Below are 20,160 nucleotides of genomic sequence, written 5' to 3' on the forward strand. Positions count from 1 at the left end.
AATGCAGCAACATGTTATGTACATATTTACAGTCTTTACATTATAGTCATGGTTAGAGATGGACATCATTCTTTTTACTATGCCTGCGTAATACTCTAGAGTCTGAATGTATCATAATTTTTTCCTTTTGGTGTTATATATAGTGCTATAGTAAGTATCCATATGTTTATACATCTGTATCTCTATATGTGTGTATCTTTGGGTACTCTGCTTATTATTTCTACAGATTTTCCCCCAAAAGTAAGAAATTAATATTTATGATAGGTATGTTAAATTAAATTGTAACAACAACAACAAAGGGAACAGGAAGAGATCTTTAAAATACTATTAAAGTAATGACAAATCAGGATAAAAAAAATTCGTATACCAGAATGGAGAATTCTTTCTGATAAGAATCACCTGTATAAAGGAAAATCTGCATAATTTAAAATGATGTTTTAAGGGCTTTAAGAAAAGGGAAGGGGAAAGATGTATCTGTTTATGCTCCTACCAGTAATTCTGACTTCCTGCTAATGCTAACTCTGGGAGACAGCTGATGGCTCAAGTACTTGAGTCCCTGCCACCGATGTGGGAGACCTGGATTGAATTGTGGATTTGTGGATTCCTGGCTTTGTCCAGGTCTGACACCACCTATTGTGGGCATTTAGGGAGTGAATCTGTGGATGGAAGATCTCTCTCTGTCCATCTGCCTTTCAAATGAAAAATCAATATATTTTTAAACTTTAAAAAAATTTTTGAAATCCTTACAGTTTTTTCATAATAGATGTTTCTATGAACTTTTTGAATACCTCTGTATGTTGTGAATATTCAGGCAAATGCCTACATATATTTATTTTTCCCCATTTTCTTTATTTTTTTTAAAGATTTATTTATTTATTTGAATGGCAGAATTACAGAGAGGCAGAAGCAGAGAGAGGTCTTCTATCCCCTGGTTTACTCCCCAAATGGCCGCAACAGCCAGAGCTAAGCTGATCTGAAGCTAGGAGCCAGGAGCTTCTTCTGGGTCTCCCACATGGGTGCAGGGGCCCGGGGACTTGGGTCATGCTTTTCCAGACCATGACAGAGAGCTGGATCGGAAGAGCAGCTGGGACTAGAACCGGTGCCCATATGGGATGCTGGCAGCACAGGCAGAGGATTAACCTACTGCGCCACAGTGCTGCCCCCCCTAAAATAAACCTTTTAAAAATAAAATTGCCGTGTGAAATTGGAAACAATATACTTATATATGTCCACAAATCGGCCGGCGCCGCGGCTCACTAGGCTAATCCTCCGCCTAGCGGCGCCGGCACACCGGGTTCTAGTCCCGGTTGGGGCGCCGGATTCTGTCCCGGTTGCCCCTCTTCCAGGCCAGCCCTCTGCTGTGGCCAGGGAGTGCAGTAGAGGATGACCCAGGTGCTTGGGCCCTGCACCCCATGGGAGACCAGGAAAAGCACCTGGCTCCTGGCTCCCGCCATCGGATCAGCGCAGCGCGCCGGCCGCAGCACGGCGGCCATTGGAGGGTAAACCAACGGCAAAGGACCTTTCTCTCTGTCTCTCTCTCTCACTGTCCACTCTGCCTGTTAAAAAAAAAAAATATATATATATATATATATATATGTCCACAAATCAGAAATTAGCTAAAACGGCTTTAGAACTCTAAAACAAAGGTGAGGGGGATTGTTTTGGTGTACTAATAGAGAATTGCCTCTGAGATACAGGAAGTGGAAAAAAGCAAGGTATAGAACAATGTGAACAGGCTATTTGTATGTAAATACTATTTGTGTTTTCAAAAGAAAAGGGAAGACTGAAAACATGCATTCATATTTGTTTGTCTGCATACAGCGTAGAAAGATGGGCTCTGGGGAGTTACAAGGGGACCGGGAACACAGGCAGGGGCTGGGGGCTTCTTGTACCACACCCATTTCAGGCGCTGGGGTTTGGTGCCATCTCGATGCATTACCTCAACATAATTTTAAAAAAAGAAAGATTTTGCTCTAAGTGATTACTCCTTTTAGGGAATGTCTGAAATTTTTAACTCCATTTTCCTTATTTTCTAGGCAAAACCTATGTGGGGCTAAAGATTATCCAGGCCCTTCTAACCAACGAGTCTGTGTGGCAGATCAGCCTGCAGAAGTTCCCCATCTTGGTCGTGTGTTACACCAACCACGCTTTGGACCAGTTTCTGGAAGGTAGCGTTCGGTGACGGGACAGTGACAGTTGAACGTCTTCTGTAGCTTTTTCTGTTGCTCTTTGAACAAACTCCGCAGTCCTTGTTCTAACCTAGAACGCCCCGGGGGACTCTCCCAGTCTGTCTCTGAACCTCGTCTCCTGCCACTCCCCTGTTCTTCCTGACCCCAGCAGTACTGTCCCCCCGTACTTGACTTGCTCCCACTCCTCCTTTGCCCCGTTCTGTTCCCCTGCCTCTCCCTTCGCCCTCTTCCTTCAGCTGGAGTTCAGCCAGCCTGGCTGGCTCTGATTCACTCCTCAGGTCGCACCTTAGGTCTCTCTTCTCCAGGTAGACTTTCCCTGTTGCCCCCAGACGTCACAAAGTTAAGCCACCTTTTGTATTGTTTTTTCTTTTTGTGCAGTATGTTTTATGTGTCTCCACTGTAGACGACTCACACTGTGAGGCTTGGGCCTGTTTCCTTACTGTAGTCACAGATCCTGGCACTATCAGGCACTTAAGAAAATACTAATTGTGTTAATGAATATGAGTACCTTTCATTTTGCCAAGAACATTATCTTCCATACGTCATACCCCTCTTTCACCTAGATAAATCTTTGTTTTCCGAGTCCCTGTTTAAATATTAGGTCTTCAAGAATAGGTCCTTACCCAGATTAAGCAAGGTCCCCTGCTACCCACTTGAAGCATCAGGTGCTAAGTACTTGCACTTCCCAGTATTGTGAGAAACTGTTTTATGAGTATCTTCTCTGCTGGGCTGTGAGACAAGAGAACAAATCAGGAGTTGAGTCTGTGTTTAGGTTGCTATGTCTTCAGAACCAGGCACAAGCCTGGAACTTAGAAGCATCAGTAAACCTGCAGGGAATAGCAGGTCATGTTTACCAAGAGCTTGCTGTGTACTGGCCCCTGGCTAGAAGCTACGGAGACATACTCTCATTTATCCAACGACAGCTCTATTGTGAAGGTGCTGCTGTCTCCAAATCACAGAGAAACTGAGACTCAGGTACCTTGGCCCAGGCACACAGCAGTGAGAGCTGGAGCCAAGGTTCCCTGGCTGCAGAGCCTGCATTCGTGGGCACTGTACCGCGCACTCCCCTGGCCATGTCCTCCCGTGGCCTTCTTGCTCGTTAATAGGCTAAGCTTGCTGTAAGTGCAAGTTTGTTCCCTAAGGGTCCGGCTGAGGCAATATAGCTCTCCCTTGAGAATGCAACCTAGCTCCTCTCAACCCTGCAAAACTCTGCTTTGCTCCACAGGCATCTACAAGTGTCAAAAAACCAGCATCGTGCGTGTAGGCGGAAGAAGCAACAGTGAAATCCTGAAGCAGTTCACTCTGAGGGAGCTGAGGAACAAGCGGGAATTCCGCCGCAGTTTGCCCATGCACCTGCGCAGGGCCTACATGAGTGTGAGTCCCCGCTCCGGCACGTCTGAGGCAGCCCCCGGGGACCTACAAGACAGCAGTGGCTTTCTGCACAAACAGCCCAGGGTCGGGGCGGAGGCTTCCAGAGCTCTGAAGGCCCGGCACCGCGCAGCATTCTATTTAGCTAATCCCTTTGTACAGCGTGACCGTTGCCCTCCTGAGATGGAGAAAACATGCTGAAGGGCGCGCCGCCCCCTACCCCTGCTAGGACCTTAAGGCCACTTCCGCCAGCTCACCACAGTGCTCGTAACTCCCAGCCCATTTACCGTCGTTCAGCTGGGCAGTGAGTGCTGGACCGGAAACCCGAGTTCTTACGTCGTGGAGCAGAAGAGCACACATTCTGGGAAGCTTTGATGCCTCTGCCACAGGACCCTTGGCCTGTTTTTCTGTTCTATCAGTTAGACGGTTCAGATCCTCTTCCTTGGGTTCTAAGAACACACTGATGTGCCTTGGGCTACTGGCTTGCTCACTGACGTGTCCATCCTCTCTTCTTGCTATTCCTGTCTTGGCTTTGTTTTCCCTCCAGGCAAGGACTGACTTTGGGGAGTGATATTTCCCCCTCATTTCTTCCCTGTGCTCACAGCAGTGAGAGCTGGAGCCAAGGTTCTCTGATTGCAGATCGTGACCCAGATGAAGGAGTCAGAGCAGGAGCTGCATGAGGGGGCGCAGACCTTGGAGTGCACGATGCGTGGTGTCCTGCGCGAGCAGTACCTGGAGAAGTACATCGCCCCCCACCACTGGGCGAGCCTGATGAACGGACCAGCGCAGGTAGGACTCACCCCAGAGGGGAGCCGCAGCTGCTGGGTCTGGCGCTGCCTCGGGGAGAAGTACCCGCTGGTGGCGAGAGGCAGCCAGCCTGCCGAGTTGAACCCTGGCTTTGTCCTGGGCAAATTTGTCCGTGTCTGTTTCCCCTGTTACAAAGTGGAAGTAATAACAGCAAGAAGTTGAACCATAATGAAATTGTCAGTATTTGTAAATTTTACTTGCAAAAAATACCCAACATCTTATAGATCAACTTAATTCTTAAGGATTATTACTTGAATAAACAAGGTAATATTTATAAACCTATAACTTTAATAAGTATGCTGTGTTTTTTAAATGAAATAACAAAACCATAATCAGAGGCAATCCAGCACATACAGAGAGCTTGGGAATTGACAGACCGGGGTCTTGCAGTCTGGCTGTGTGACTTGGGACAGTGTGATCCCCAGCATCAAACAGGGAAGAATCTTGCCTGCTACAGAAAGCTGCCATGAGAACTAACCGAGACCATGTGGCCAGGAACCCAGTGAAAAGGTGGCACTGTTATCATTGGGTTGGTGATTTCCAGGGTTATAGACTCCTTCAAGGAGTCAGTCAGGCTCTTAATTTTTTTAAATATTTATTTATTTATTTTTAAGTCAAAGTTACACAGAGAGAGAGAGAGAGGTCTTCCATCCGCTGGTTCGCTCCCCAATTGGCCACAGTGGCCAGAGCTGAGCCGATCTGAAGCCAGGAGCTTCTTCCGGGTCTCCCACATGGGTACAGGGGCCCAAGGACTTGGGCCATCTTTTATTGCTTTCCCAGGCCATAGTAGAGAGCTGGATTGGAAGTGGAACATCTGGGACTTGAACCAGTGCCCATATGGGATGCCAGAAGCCACAGCGCTGGCCCCGGTCAGGTTCTGTAAATAACTGAAGCAGTCTGGATGTGAAACCTTAGGAAGTGGGAAGACTGGGGGAAACTGGAAAAGAAGTGGCAGCAGCTCAACCCCAGCCATTGTTGCCGTTCGGTAATACAGGCTTCTTGTTGCCATAGCTCCAGATTCTGTCTGGAGAGCCTGGAAATTTTGATTTTTAAAATCCCATGCAGGGCCCAACGTGGTGGTGTAGCAGGTGTTGCCTCTGCATGCAGTGCCAGCGTCCCATGTGGGCACTGGTTTGAAACTCGGCTGCTGCACTTCCAATCCAGCTCCCTGCTAATGCACTTGGGAAAGCACTGGAGGACGGCCCAAATGCTCAGGCTCCAGCCACCCATGTGGGAGACCCAGGTGAAGCTTTGGACTTCTAGCTTTTGTCTGCCCCAGCCCTTGTGGCTTTTGGGGAGTGGACCAGTGGATGGAAGATCTCTCTCTCTCTGTCTCTCCTCCTTTGTCTGTAATGCTGCCTTTCAAATAAATTAAAAAATAAATCTTTTTTAAAAATTCCACACAAATCACATTAAATGTTCCAGTTGCTGAAGAGATGCCCATTTGTGATCTCTGAATGGCTGTTTTTTTAAAGCATTTAATAGTAATGTTTTTGTTTTGTAAACTTTGATTTTATATATTTGAGAGAGAGTAAGCTCTTATCCACTGATTAACTCCCCACATCTCCACGATGGCTGAGGCTGGGCCAGGGCTGAAGCCAGTAGCTGGGACTACAATCCGGGTTTCCCAGAGTGGGTGGCAGGGAGCCAGCTACTCAAGCCGTCACCTGCCGTCTTCCAGGATCTACTTTGGCAGGAAGCTGAAATCAGGAGCTGGAGCCAGGAAGCAAACCCAGATGCCCTGATGTGGGAGGCAGCTGTCTTAAGCACGAGGCTCAGCATCTGCTCCACAGCCTCTGGGTTTTAGGGAATGACTTCGACCAATTGAGGAGACCTCACCCTTCCACTGGTTGTCAGAATCCTCCTGACATGATTCTTCCTTCCTCAGGACAGTGAGTGGACTTACTGCCAGCACTGGAAGCATTCCATGATGCTGGAGTGGCTGGGCCTGGGTGTCGGTTCTTTCACCCAGAACGTTGCCCCAGCAGGACCTGAGAGCACAGGTAAGAAGTGCGTGCCTGCCGAGCGCAGGCTGAAAAGTGAGGTCCAGAATGTATGAAGAGCTATAAATCCATCAGAGAAAGACAAATAGCGGCTAAGAAAACAGATAAGACTTTGAGTGGGCACATCACGCAAAATGGGAATCCTGTTGGTCAGTAGACATGGAAAACGTGCTCATTAGAAAGGAGTTGAGGGGCTGGCACTATGGCATAGCAGGTAAAGCCGCCGCCTGCAGTGCCAGCATCCCATATGGGTGCTGGTTCGAGTCTTGGCTGCTCCACTTCCGATCCAGCTCTCTGCTATGGCCTGGGAAGGCAACAGAAGACGGCCCAAGTCCTTGGGCCCCTGCACCTGCGTGGGAGACCCAGAAGAAGCTCCTGGCTCCTGGTTCGGATCAGCCTAGCTCCAGCCATTGTGGCTATCTGGGGAGTGAACCAGCAGATGGAAGACCTCTCTCTCTGCCTCTACCTCTCTGAACTCTGCCTTTCAAATAAATTAATAAATCTTTAAAAAGGAAGGGAAGGAGGGAGGGTTCAAGTGCACTCTTGGGTAGCTCAGCTGGTAGAGCAGAAGACCGTAGAATGGACAGAAAGGAGTTAAAACCACAATGAGATACTATTACACATTCACCAGGCTGGCAAAAATTAAAGTTTGCTACAGCCCCTCACATAGCACAAGGGGACTGTAATACAGCCCTCTTGGGGACATACATTGGCACGGTCACTTTGTGACGGAAGAACAGACAGAACTCAAATACCCATCCGTGTTTGTGCAGTGGATGGGGCAGTTAGAGTCTACATAGACAATGGAATACCGTGCAGCTGAAAAGGAGTGCATCACGCCATCCCCATAGAAATCTCTGCACCTGCTGAATGGAAAGGCGCGTTCCAGGAAGACATACACCAGATGTGTCGTTTAAAAGGAGAGATGCAGCATATACGTGGGCACATTTGTTCTTTTTTTTTTTAAAGACATATTTATTTATTTGAAGAAGGAGTTAGAGGGAGAGACAAAGAGAGAGAGAGCTTCCAGTTACTGGTTCACTCCATAGGTGGCCACAACACCCAGGGCTGGAAGCCAAGAGCCAGGAGCTTCATCTGGGTCTCCCACATGGGTAGCAAGCGTCCAAACAGGTGGGCTGTATTCTACTGTTTTTCCCCGGCCATTGGCAGGGAGCTGGATCAGGAGTGGAGCAGCAGGACACAAATGGTGCCCTTAGGGCAGGCCAGTGTGGTGCCATTACCAGCTGTGTCAACACCAGCCCCAAGTTCTTTTTAAAAAGGAAAATGAGTAACACAAAATTCAGATTAGAAGGATCCACAAGAGTCTTCAAAAACTATGATAGGTTTCTCCTTCTGAAATTGAGTACAAGGTACTTGTATGCTCATTTTATGTATTTTTATCCTTCAAATTGCATATTTACATTATTTTATAACCTCCTTTGTGATACATATAAAACTGTTGTCAAAAAGGTGTACATTTGTCTGATTTATAAGATCTAGAACACATAACAAAGAAATATACAAGGAACCTTGCCTCCCTCCCTGACTCTCATTCCTCCCAATCTCCCTCCCCAGAGGGAGTCACTAAACCCCTCGAGGTCTTCACGCTTCTGAGCTCTTCTAGGTGCCCTCTCCCACCATCCCTGTCCTGTCTGCTTTCCTCTCTCAGTGCAGGCAGAAGGGGAAGAGGAGGAGGAAGGCGAGGAGGAGGGCTCGCTGATTGAAATTGCAGAGGAGGCCGAGCTGATTCAAGCGGACCGAGTGATTGAGGAGGAGGAAGTGATAAGGCCCCGGAGGCGGAAGAAGGAAGAAAATGGGGCAGACCAGGAGTTGGCCAAGATGCTTCTGGCTATGAGACTGGACCACTATGGCCCTGGGACAGCAGCTGGACAGGACCAAGCCACAGGAGAGTGGGAGGTAAACGCACTTCCTCTGGGTTCCTGAAGGCCCCAACAGAATGGGAAACAGGTGTTATTACTGCCACGTGATGTGGTTTGGACTCTGCTAGAACAGGCCTGAGTGTTCTGAACACTTCTGTTAACAGTGTATTCACTTCATCCTCACAGTTAGAGAGTGTGCCCATGTTCAGCCTAACCCTAGTGTGAATCTAATTCCCAAGGTTATAGAAAGCTTCAGAGGGGCCTCAGCAAAAAATGCCAACATGGAAAGAGGAAGTGAGTAACCAAGTGCTACTCTGCAACTGCTAGAAGAATTCAGACGGCCATGGTCTCATTGCTTCCTGTGTTCAGGGTTGTTGCCTTCTCAACCATGGGTGGGTCTGTGAACTTGCTTTAAAACATTAAAGACTAAAGTAGAACAATGGAGCGAGCCCTCTGGGCCAGGTGGAACACTCAGCTGTAGACCTGCCTCTGCTGCTTTCATCAGTCAGTGATCAGAGTTTCCCATGTATTGTTGGTATGACAACCGAGAACATGGATGCCCAGAAGGCCAGTTTACAAATCCCGCTGACGATTTTAGGGACTTTCAAAGACAACTTTGGTTTTTGTTAAAGATTTATTTTTTAATTATTTACGTGGGAGGGAGGCTTGGCAGGGGGAAACGGAGAGAGAGAGAGAGAGAGAGGTCTTCCGTCCACTAGTTCACGCCCACAGTGGGGGCCCAAGCACTTAGGCCATCCTCTGCCAATTTCCCAGGCACATGAGCAGGGAGCTGGATCAGAAGTGGAGCAGCCGGGACTCCCCCAGCATCAAAGCAGCTTTGAATCCAGTTCTCACTTGACTGCCAGCCTTGCTCCCTAGTTCAGTTCAGTCCAGTGTGGTGGGTGGAGTCTGATCCCAGTCCTTGGACGCCTCTCTGCCGTGTGCCATCAGGAGGGATTGGTTTGTTTGGTTTTGAAGCTGGGCAGGCCTTTATTGTGGTGACATCTCTCACATGACCTCAGACTTGGTGATAGCCAAGGGAGAGCACTTCCTCATAACTGGTGCCTGTCACCCGCTCGATAAAGATACCAGGTGGGTATGACGGTATTAGGACCATTTGAGCAGACCAGTTGTTCAGCATCAGTCCCGCAGCATTCATGCAGAGATCTGCCCTCACCCTGTACAGAACATGCATGTTTTGAGAATGAGAAATAGTTTGTCATAGAGGTCCAGTGATGCCTAGCACCGGCACTGTGTGTTTTCCATGTGGGCACATTTACTCCTCTGTCAAGCCAGCAACCCCTCTGGGAGGTGCTTCCCTCATTTTATAGAAGAGGACGCTGAGGCATATAGAAATGAGGTTCTTGCCTTATTCTCACCACCTAGCAACAGCTAGAATGGGGCTTTGAGCCCAGGCGGACTGGCTGCGTAGCCTCGGTTTGACCCCCTGTGACTTGAGGTCTGTCAGAGATGGCCCCTGCCTGGGCTTAGAACTGGGTGCACTTCTCAGACAGCATCTTGCCTGGTTTTGATGTCTGCAGACCCAGCGCAACCAGAAAAGGAAAATGAAGAAGAAAGTGAAGGTTGAGCTTCGCAAACTGAACACCATGACTGAGGCTGAGGCCAATGAAGTCCAGGACGTCTGGCAGCTGGACCTGAATTCCCGCTGGCAGCTTTATAGGTACCGTGCCCCTCCCGGAGCAGCCCTTGTGATTTCCCAGAACACCCCTGCCCCCAAGACCTTCAGCAGTGCTCTTGACTGAGCACACTGCTGAGCTGCGTGCTCGGGATGCAGCCATGAGGTAGAGCAGCTCCTTGCTCTGCCTTCATGGGGCGTGGAGTCTATCCAGGGAGACAATAGTCACATAACTCCACGTGCAGTCTACCAGGGAGACAGGACAGTCACATAACTCCACGTGCAGTCTACCAGGGAGACAGGACAGTCACATAACTCCACGTGCAGTCTACCAGGGAGACGATAGTCACATAACTCCACGTGCAGTCTACCAGGGAGACAGGACAGTCACATAACTCCACGTGCAGTCTACCAGGGAGACGATAGTCACATAACTCCACGTGTAGTCTGTCCATGGAGACAGGACAGTCACATAACTCCACGTGCAGTCTATCCAGGGAGACAGGACAGTCACATAACTCCACGTGCAGTCTACCAGGGAGACAGGACAGTCACATAACTCCACGTGCAGTCTACCAGGGAGACAGGACAGTCACATAACTCCACGTGCAGTCTACCAGGGAGACAGGACAGTCACATAACTCCACGTGCAGTCTACCAGGGAGACGATAGTCACATAACTCCACGTGCAGTCTATCCAGAGATAGAATAGTCACGTAATTCCTCAAGCATAAAGTTACATATGGGCATAAATACTAAGCAAAAGGAGAGAACAGGAAGTATAGAGGATGTTACGCAGGTCTGAGCTAGTCTGAGACACTCAGGAAAGTGACATTGGAGGCAAGATCTGCAAGAAAAATAGGCACTGTCAGGTCCAGTGGGAGCCGGGGAGCAGCCAGAGTTGAAGGGACCATGCAGTAAAGGCCAGAGGTGGGCGAGAGACCACAGCTGATCAGAAATTAAAGGAAGGCCGCCAGTGCCGCTGTGACTCAGGAGGGCGGGGAGGTGACTCTGGGGCAGGTGGGGCCGGGTGCAGCTCAGGTGAGGAGTGTGGGTTTACCTGCGGAGCAGCCAGAAGACATTCTGACAGCAGGTTAGTGTTATCGTCTGTTTTCCTTGTGAAGGAAAATGGCACTTCACCCGTGGGGAGGGAAGGAGGCGCCGGCAGAGCGGGTGGAGGGCACTTAGCAGTTTTCCCTGAAGCTTTGAAGTCCCTTATTCTCTGCTTTGGTTCTTTATCCTGCCCCTGACCACGCCGCGTATCTCCCTGGGCATTTTAGACTCTTGAGTCTCTGTACGACTGGGTCCCTCCTGTCCCACCTGTGCCCTGTACATTCTCGAGGGTCTGGGGTTCACCTACGCTGAGCGCACGGAAGGGTGTCCTCCGCCTTCTTAAAGCGTGTGCCTTCCTGGCCCTGGCTCTTCCTGTTCTCCAGGCTGTGGTTACAGATGTACCAGGCCGATACGCGCCGCAAGATCCTCAGCCATGAACGGCAGTACCGCTCATCAGCAGAGAGAATGGCGGAGCTGAGACTCCAGGAAGACCTGCACATCCTGAAAGATGCCCAGGTTGTAGGAATGACGACCACAGGTAAGCAAGTGTGGGGAAATTTATCTGCTCCAGCCAAGTTCACTTCTGGTCCCAAGGTCCTGTCAGATATCTAGGGTGTGTGAAGAGAAACTTCTGTAGTAGATTAGAGGGAAATACCATGAGAAGCAACCCATGTTTTGGGAACTCTTTTTTTTTAAAAGATTTATTTATTTATTTGAAAAACAGAGTTACAGAGAGGCAGAAAGAGAAAGAGAGAGGTCTTCTTCCATCTGCTGGTTCACTCCCCAAATGGCTGCACTGGCGCCTATCCAAAGCCAGGAGCCTGGAGCTTCTTCCAGGTCTCCCACATGGGTGCAGGGCCCCAAATACTTGGGCCATCTTCTGCTGCTTCCCCAGGCCATAGCAGAGAGCTGGATCAGAAGTGGAGCAGCCAGGACTTGAACCAGCGCCCATATGGGAGGCCGGCACTGCGGGCAGCGGCTTTGACTGCTACACCACAGCACTGGCTCCTTGGGCTCTCTTAGTGAACAGTACTCATTCGCTCCTGCTGTTAGAAACTCCAGCAGTGACCAGCATGGGTGTAATGCTGTGAAGACCACCCAGCACTAGTGCTGTCATTTAATGGTCACCACTGCCCTGGGCAGATAGGAGGCCCTCGTTGTCACTGACCCAGAGCCAGTGAGGGTGGGTGGAGATGGCAGAGTCCATGTCTCAGCTCAGCCCCACCCCCCCACTTGAGGTGCTGCCAAATACCGTCAGATTCTGCAGAAGGTGGAGCCACGCATCGTGATTGTGGAGGAGGCCGCCGAGGTCCTGGAGGCCCACACCATCGCCACGTTGAGCAAGGCCTGCCAGCACCTGATTCTGATTGGGGACCACCAGCAGGTAAAGCCAGCATCGCAGGAGGGGGGCGGGCTCTCGGAAACACCTGGCTTCTCCGTTCAGCAGGCCTCTAGCTCTCTGGTGGGTCTTGGGATGCTTTCTCTGCCCTCCGTGTTCAGTCTAAGAGCAAGGGCTGTTGGGTTTGGGGGTTATTTTAGAGGGAGCCTCATCAGTTCTTTCTGCTGTTTCCCTAATTCACCACGGCCTCTCACATGGACTGTGCCCTGCTCCCTGGTCTCCCAGCCCGCATTGTTGCTTTCCTGTAATCTGTTCTCCATGAAGGAGCCAGAGTGAATTTTTTTTTTTTTTTAAGAAGGTAAATCAGATCCTAACACCGTCCTCAGTTTGAAATGCTCTCATGGTTTTCCATTGAACTTACCATAAAAATCAAGCTTCTTAAAGGGGCCTAGGAAGGAAAAGGTGATTGTCTGGCTTCATCTCATTTTGCTCAGCTGTCCTACCCCATCCTTCCTGCTCCCCGATCTGACTCGCTTTCCAAGTAAGGGATTGACTAGCAGTTTCCATGCTGCCATCAACTTAGATGTCACTGGCAGGAAGACTACAGACTCCCACCTTTTGGGTCCGCTGTCACAGCACCCTTAGTTCTTTGCAGCCTTTGTCACTGTCAATCCCTAACCTCTCAGCTCCTAGAAGAGTGGAAAACCATTTGTGGGCGGATGGAGGACAGATGGATGGACGGACAGAAGATAGATGGTTAAGATACATTTTCAATAGAGAATCCTCAGCCATGTCTCTCTTCTCAGCTACGCCCCAGCGCCAACGTGTATGACCTGGCCAAGAACTTCAACCTTGAGGTGTCCCTTTTTGAACGGCTGGTCAAAGTCAACATTCCCTTTGTCCGTCTGAATTACCAGGTGAGAAACTGGGCCTCCATTACTCCTGAATATCGGGGGAAAGACTTGGGAGCCCGCCAACTGCCAGCAAGGACAGACTCATAAAAACGAAACTGGGTTAGGTAATGAAATGCCTGGGCCAAACTTGCTTTCTGTTGTAAAACACTGCAAGGTCACCCTTGTTAAGTGTTGAGTGTTTGTAGGACGAGAGGGCTGTTCCCATCGCCCTCTGTCTCCTGGTTACTCTTGTCAAACGTCACCCAGCTCCGCCACCGGAGAAGTCCATTTGTCCCCTAGCCTCGTCCCTAACGAGAGCCGTGGGTTGTTTCAGCACCGCATGCGTCCTGAGATCGCCCGCCTCCTGACCCCGCACATCTACCAGGACCTGGAGAATCACCCCTCCGTTCTCAAATACGAGAATATCAAGGTGAGTCTGTCCTGTGTGTTCTCTCGGGGGTGGTGCCAGCAACCCTGGAGGCTGCCTTTCCCTCGGGATGAAAGGAAGGCTTTGGGGGGAGAAGGAGGATAGAAACTGGGAACACAGATCCAGCTGTTTCAACCCAGCTCTGATGCTTAGTAAGAGGATCTGTGTGACGGCTGGCGCCACGGCTCACTTGGCTAATCCTCCGCCTGCGGCGCCGGCACACCGGGTTCTAGTCCCGGTCGGGGCGCTGGATTCTGTCCCAGTTGCCCCTCTTCCAGGCCAGCTCTCTGCTGTGGCCCGGGAGGGCAGTGGAGGATGGCCCAAGTCCTTGCACCCGCATGGGAGACCAGGAGAAGCACCTGGCTCCTGGCTTCGGATCAGTGCAGCGCACCAGTCGCAACACGTTGACTGTAGCGGCCACTTGAGGGGTGAACCAAAAGAAAAAGAAAGACCTTTCTCTCTGTCTTTCTCTCTCACTGTCCTCTCTGCCTGTCTAAAAAAAAAAAAACGCATCTGTGTGGGTCCCACAGGACTTGTGAGTCTCAGGGTTGTCTTCTGTACGGTGAGAATAGTGGCTCCCACCCCGTCCCATTACTGCTTTGACAGAGACAGTATTATGCTGTCAGCACTTAAGAAACCTCATAGAAAACTTGAAAAATAATTTTTAAAAAACATGTATTTCACTAGGCTAATCCTCTGCCTAGCGGCGCCGGCACACCGGGTTCTAGTCCCGGTCGGGGCGCCGGATTCTGTCCCGGTTGCCCCTCTTCCAGGCCAGCCCTCTGCTGTGGCCCGGGAGTGCAGTGGAGGATGGCCCAGGTGCTTGGGCCCTGCACCCCATGGGAGACCAGGAAAAGCACCTGGCTCCTGGCTCCTGCCATCGGATCAGCGCGGTGCACTGGCCGCAGCGCGCCGGCCGCGGCGGCCATTGGAGGGTGAACCAACGGCAAAGGAAGACCTTTCTCTCTGTCTCTCTCTCTCACTGTCCACTCTGCCTGTCAAAAAAAAAAAAAAAATGTATTTATTTATTTGAGAAGCAGAGCATCAGAGAGGGAGAGACAGAAAGATCTTCCATCCACTAGTTTACTTCCCAAATGCCTACAACATCCAGGTTTGGGCCAGGCTGAAGCGAGGAGCCAGCAAGCAACTCCACCCAGGTCTCGCACATGGGTGGCAGAGGCCCAAGCACCCGGGCCGTCCTCCACCCCCTTCCCCGTGCATTAGCAGGAAGCTGGATCAGAAGCAGAGCATCTGGGACTCAAGCCGGCACTTGGATGTAGGATGCTGGAGTTGCAGGTGTCAGCTTGACCCTGCACCACAGCGCCAGCCCCACAAGATAATGTTATTTTGACACAAAAGTAAACATTTAATAATTTTGAGAGGCAGACAGAGCTCCCATCCGCTGGTTCACCTGCTCACCAGATTCCTGCATGGCAGGATTGGGCAGGGCCTGGAGCTAGGCGTCGGGAACACAAACCAGATCTGCCGCATGGGTGGCAGGAACCCGGTCACTTGAGCTGTCACCACTGCCTGCCTCCCACTGTGCGCACAGGCAGGAAGCTGGAGTCAGCAGCCTGAGCCAGGAACCAGGCCTAGACACCCGGGGGTGTGGGCGCAGGCATCGCAGCCACTAGGCTGAACACTCACTCACTCCTTGCTGCAAAAGTAGTGTGGAAATCCGTGTGCAGTTTCTTCAGAATATACGTTTCCCATGAACTTTTTGAAGACCCTTTGTATATACATGGATTTCAGCAGTTTTTGCAGCAAAATAAATTTACCTTTTCATTCCATTGTCCATGAACCTTTTGAAGTCCTTTGGTAAGTTTGGCTCTGTCATCGTCTTCATCATTATGAAACTGCTGCTTGTTCCGTAAGCTGTAACGTTTGCATCATGGATGGCTGTTGTGAGTATTAATATCAAACCAAACTAAAGTGAATTCTTGGTCCATTTGCTATGGCCCTGAAACAAAGCACGTGATAACTGACTTCGTAATGAGACGGTGATGAGAGGCGGTGGAGACCTCCGGGGTCTCTCTCTGGAGCAGGGGCTGTGGCCAGTGTGCATGAGCGGGGGGAAGCCGTGCCCCGAGTGAACCTGCTAACGTGTCACTGCTTTGCCTCTTCAGGGGGTCTCGTCCAACCTTTTCTTCATAGAACACACCTTTCCGGAACAGGAGATCCAAGAGGGCAAAAGCCATCAGAACCAGCACGAGGCTCACTTTGTGGTGGAGCTGTGCAAGTACTTCCTGTGCCAGGAGTACCTGCCTTCCCAGATCACCATCCTCACCACCTACACCGGGCAGCTCTTCTGCCTGCGCAAGCTCATGCCCACCAAGACGTTCGCTGGGGTCAGAGTCCACGTCGTGGACAAGTACCAAGGGGAGGAGAATGACATCGTGCTCCTCTCTCTGGTGCGCAGCAGCCAGGAGGGCAGGGTGGGCTTCCTGCAGATAGCCAACCGCATCTGTGTGGCCCTGTCGCGCGCCAAGAAGGGCATGTACTGTATCGGAAACATGCAGATGCTGGCCAAGGTGCCCCTGTGGAGCAGGATCATCCACACCCTCCGAGAGAACAACCAGATAGGCCCCGCCCTCCGGCTTTGCTGCCAGAACCATCCTGAGACCCACACGTCAGTGTCCAAAGCTTCCGACTTCCAGAAAGTGCCCGAAGGGGGCTGCAGCCTGCCCTGCGAGTTCCGGCTGGACTGTGGGCACGTGTGCACCCGCGCCTGCCACCCCTACGACTCCGCGCACAAGGAGTTCCAGTGCATGAAGCCGTGCCAGAAGGTGCTTTGCCAGGACGGGCACCGGTGCCCCCTCGTGTGCTTCCAGGAGTGTCAGCCTTGCCAGGTGAAGGTGCCTAAAACCATCTCCCGCTGTGGCCACCAGCAGATGGTCCCTTGTTCCATGTCGGAGGCCGATTTCTGCTGCCAGGAGCCTTGTCCCAAGGTCCTGAGGTGTGGGCACAGGTGCACCCACTCCTGTGGCGAGGACTGTGTGCGGCTGTGTTCAGAAATGGTCACCGTGAAGCTCAAGTGTGGGCACAGCCAGAAGGAGAAGTGTGGCAACGTGGAGGATATCAAGTATGGCCTGCCGGTCAAGTGCACCAGCAGGTGCAGCACCGTCTTGGACTGTGGGCATCCCTGCCCCGGCTCCTGCCACAGCTGCTGTGAAGGGCGCTTCCACGAACGCTGCCGGCAGCCGTGCAAGCGCCTGCTCATCTGCTCTCACAAGTGCCAGGAGCCGTGCATCGGCGAGTGCCCACCCTGCCAGCGCACGTGCCAGAACCGCTGTGTGCACAGCCAGTGCAAAAAAAAGTGTGGGGAGCTCTGCACCCCCTGCGTGGAGCCGTGTATCTGGCGCTGCCAGCACTACCAGTGCACCAAACTCTGCTCCGAGCCCTGCAACCGACCGCCGTGCTATGTGCCTTGTACTAAGCTGCTGGCTTGTGGCCACCCCTGCATCGGCCTGTGTGGGGAGCCGTGCCCCAAGAAGTGTCGCATCTGCCACCAGGACGAGGTCACACAGATCTTCTTCGGCTTTGAGGACGAGCCCGACGCCCGCTTCGTGCAGCTGGAAGACTGCAGCCACTTCTTCGAGGTGCAGGCCCTGGACCGCTACATGAACGAGCAGAAGGAGGACGAGGTCGCCATCAGGCTGAAGGTGTGCCCGGTCTGCCAGGTGCCCATCCGCAAGAACCTGCGGTACGGAGCCAGCATCAAGCAGCGGCTGGAGGAGATCGAGGTGGTCAAGGAAAGGATCCAGGGCTCAGCCAGGGAGATCACAGCCGACCAGCAGCGCCTACAGGCCCTGCTGGCGGGGAAGCACCTCCTGCAGCAGCAGCTTCCGGAAGACTTCCTGATGCTGAGCGAGAAGCTGGCGCAGGAGAGTCTGTCGGTCAGGGACCTGGGCCTTGTGGAGAACTACATCAGCTTCTACGACCGCCTGGCCAGCCTCTGGGATTCCCTGAAGAAAGTGCATGTGTTGGAACGAGACGGAGTGAGGACTCGGCTGGAGCAGGTGCACAGCTGGCTGGCCAGGAAGCGCCTGAGCTTCACCAGCCAGGAGCTGAGGGACCTGCAGAGTGAGATGCAGAGGCTCACGTACCTGCTGAGCCTCCTGAGCAGCTGCAAGATGGCGGAGGGCAGGCTGAAGGGTCAGGTCGCAGAGGAAGTCCACAGGCTCCGGGATGTCCTGGAGAGAACGTCCAAGTTCACCCCGGAGGATGAGGAGCTTGTGCAGAGGAAGATGAAGGCGCTGAAGGCCCACCTGCCCTCCTCTGGCCTGGGCATCTCGGAGGAGGAGCGGGTGCAGATCGTCAGGGCCATGGGCTTGCCTCGGGGCCACTGGTTCAAGTGCCCCAATGGCCACATCTACGTGATTGGCGACTGTGGGGGGGCCATGCAGCGGGCCACTTGTCCTGACTGTAAGGAGGTGATTGGCGGCGTAAACCACACACTGGAACGGAGCAACCAGCTGGCTTCTGAGATGGACGGAGCCCAGCACCCTGCCTGGTCGGACACGGCCAACAACCTGATGAACTTTGAGGAGATCCAGAGAATGGTGTAGGGAGGGGCGCACGGCGGCTGGGCTCAGCTCCAGCGTCCAGTTTTCTAAGCTTGTCCTTTAGTCCTGGCACCTGTTTAAGGATCCACTTTTAGGGCTTGCCCACATTTATTTCTAGATTCACCCTGCGCTAGAATAAGCACTTTACCTCCAGAACTGAGAGCAGAAGTAACGGCTCTCCCCTCTTCCTCTCCTGCACCTTAGGGGGGGCCCCCTGGAGCAGGTCCGGGGCTTCCACCCAGGGCTGCCCAGCGGCCACCCAGGGTCCCGCCTCGGTCAGAGCTTCCTTCCATGGTGTTCCTGGGGCGCAGTCTGGGCTCAGCAAAGCTGACGGATTCTAACTGCCAGGCCCCGACTTGCAGACCAACTTTGATCAACTTTGATCCCAACACACAGAGGCCCAGAGGAGTTGTTCATGAACTGCTCATCTCTTCAAGGAGCACAAGAATCCCTCCTGCCGCCGCCTCAGCCGGAGGCCTGTGATCCCACAGGGGTCGCCCACGCCCCGACTCAGTTACATGTTCACCACGCCTGGGGAAACGGGTGCTGCCACAGCTGAGGACTTCAGCAGGCCCAGGCTGAGGCGTGGCCCCCGTGCCCTTTCCCGTCACTTGCACTTCGGGATGAGGATGAGGCTCCGTGGCAGTGCTGGGTCCCCCTGGGGCCCTGAGTGGGGTTAAACTCACGAAGGCGTTGAGCCTTTGTCCCAGCGCCTTCTCGCAGCTTCTGCCAGAGCAGGGGTAGCATGCCAGCAGCTTCTGCAGGCCCCACACGTAAGCTGGAAGCCAGCCCCAGGCCTGTCTCCGCGTTCCCGCGGCCCAGTGCTCCTTAGAACACTTAGGCATCTCAGGTCCTTTCTAATGTCGGCAAGAAAAACATCCCTTTCCTACGTATGCATTTCCTATTTGTCTTTACTATGCACTTTAGCCTATAAAGCCAATTAATAAAAACGATGATTCAAAAAACCAGTGGTCCGTGTTCTGACCTCAGCTCCTAAAAACCTATTTGAAAGGCAGACAGAGACGTCTCGTTCGCTGGTTCACTCCTCAGATGCCCACCACACCGGGGCTGGAACTCCACCCAGGTCTCCCCGTGTAGGTGGTAGGGACTGAGCCACTGAGGCATCGCCTCGTGCACATCAGCAGGACGCTGCAATCGGGAGTACAGGACAGGGCTCAATCCTGGGCACTCCGATGTGGGCGTGCAGGCGTCCCGAGAGGCATCTCAACACCTGGCCCCGTCGGCGAATTCTAGAAGCAGCTAAGGTAGCCTGGCAAGAGGAAGGGGCAGGGCAGGCACTGCCTGCAGTGAGGCTGCGCTTTTGGTTTTGTTCAGCTGCTGTCATTTTTACCCGTGAGAAAAGGGCTGGACAGAAGGATGTACTTCACGAGTCTCCTCCCAGAGAGGCCACCCTGCAGATCATCAGTGCCATGTAAGTGCCTTCGCACGGGCTGCCGACCTCCTGGGCTGGGGGTCGGGGGTCTCTGTAAGCGCTCGCTACCTCCCTGCATCACGCATGGGAGCTGTCACTGCCTGAACTGGACCCCTGGTGGTGACTGGTGAGCGCAGCCTGACGGGTAGCTTTGGGAACACTCCTCAGCGTGGTGAGGTTACTGCACAGATGTTTGGGTTAGAAAGCCAGATGGACTGCTGCTCCTTGAGGCTCCACATGACATGGCCTACAGACGGGTGCCACAGCTCTCCTCTGATGGCTACAGGGACGGTTCAGAACCACCACCACCCAGGAAGAAGCTGGTCGGTGCGAGGCGCGCATTCACGGAGGTGGCCGCTGCTGTGTCCTCCGAGCTCCCATCTCCGCGGCACAGAACCAAGGGTGTGAGCTCAGGTGCACACTGGCTTCAAACCTGAATTCCCAACTGTGCCGCTCTGGGAAATCCACCTCGCCAAGCCTGTTTCCTCATCGGCACAACGAGGCTGCCGGCGCAGTGAGCTGGCTTCAGGCACTGCTCAGCGCACGATGTCTGGCACTCGCACTCGAG

General features: G+C 52.4%; 1 protein-coding gene across 2 annotated transcripts in view; it reads left to right on the forward strand.

Moving 5' to 3' along the window:
• Positions 1–20,029, forward strand: part of ZNFX1 (zinc finger NFX1-type containing 1) — a 28,315-nt gene extending 8,286 nt beyond the window's left edge. For both annotated transcript variants that reach the window (XM_051844938.2, XM_070051712.1), the window contains exons 4-14: positions 2,037–2,168; positions 3,415–3,563; positions 4,197–4,346; positions 6,253–6,367; positions 8,037–8,284; positions 9,789–9,928; positions 11,320–11,474; positions 12,175–12,320; positions 13,082–13,192; positions 13,503–13,598; positions 15,722–20,029. In XM_051844938.2, coding sequence (XP_051700898.2) covers positions 2,037–2,168; positions 3,415–3,563; positions 4,197–4,346; positions 6,253–6,367; positions 8,037–8,284; positions 9,789–9,928; positions 11,320–11,474; positions 12,175–12,320; positions 13,082–13,192; positions 13,503–13,598; positions 15,722–18,163 — 3,884 coding nt within the window. In that variant the 3' untranslated portion in view covers positions 18,164–20,029. The remainder of the gene's footprint in view (positions 1–2,036; positions 2,169–3,414; positions 3,564–4,196; positions 4,347–6,252; positions 6,368–8,036; positions 8,285–9,788; positions 9,929–11,319; positions 11,475–12,174; positions 12,321–13,081; positions 13,193–13,502; positions 13,599–15,721) is intronic.
• Positions 20,030–20,160: the final 131 nt, after the last annotated feature.

This window comes from Oryctolagus cuniculus, chromosome 11 (genome assembly GCF_964237555.1).
Source record: "Oryctolagus cuniculus chromosome 11, mOryCun1.1, whole genome shotgun sequence".
Classification (NCBI taxonomy): Eukaryota; Metazoa; Chordata; class Mammalia; order Lagomorpha; family Leporidae; genus Oryctolagus; species Oryctolagus cuniculus.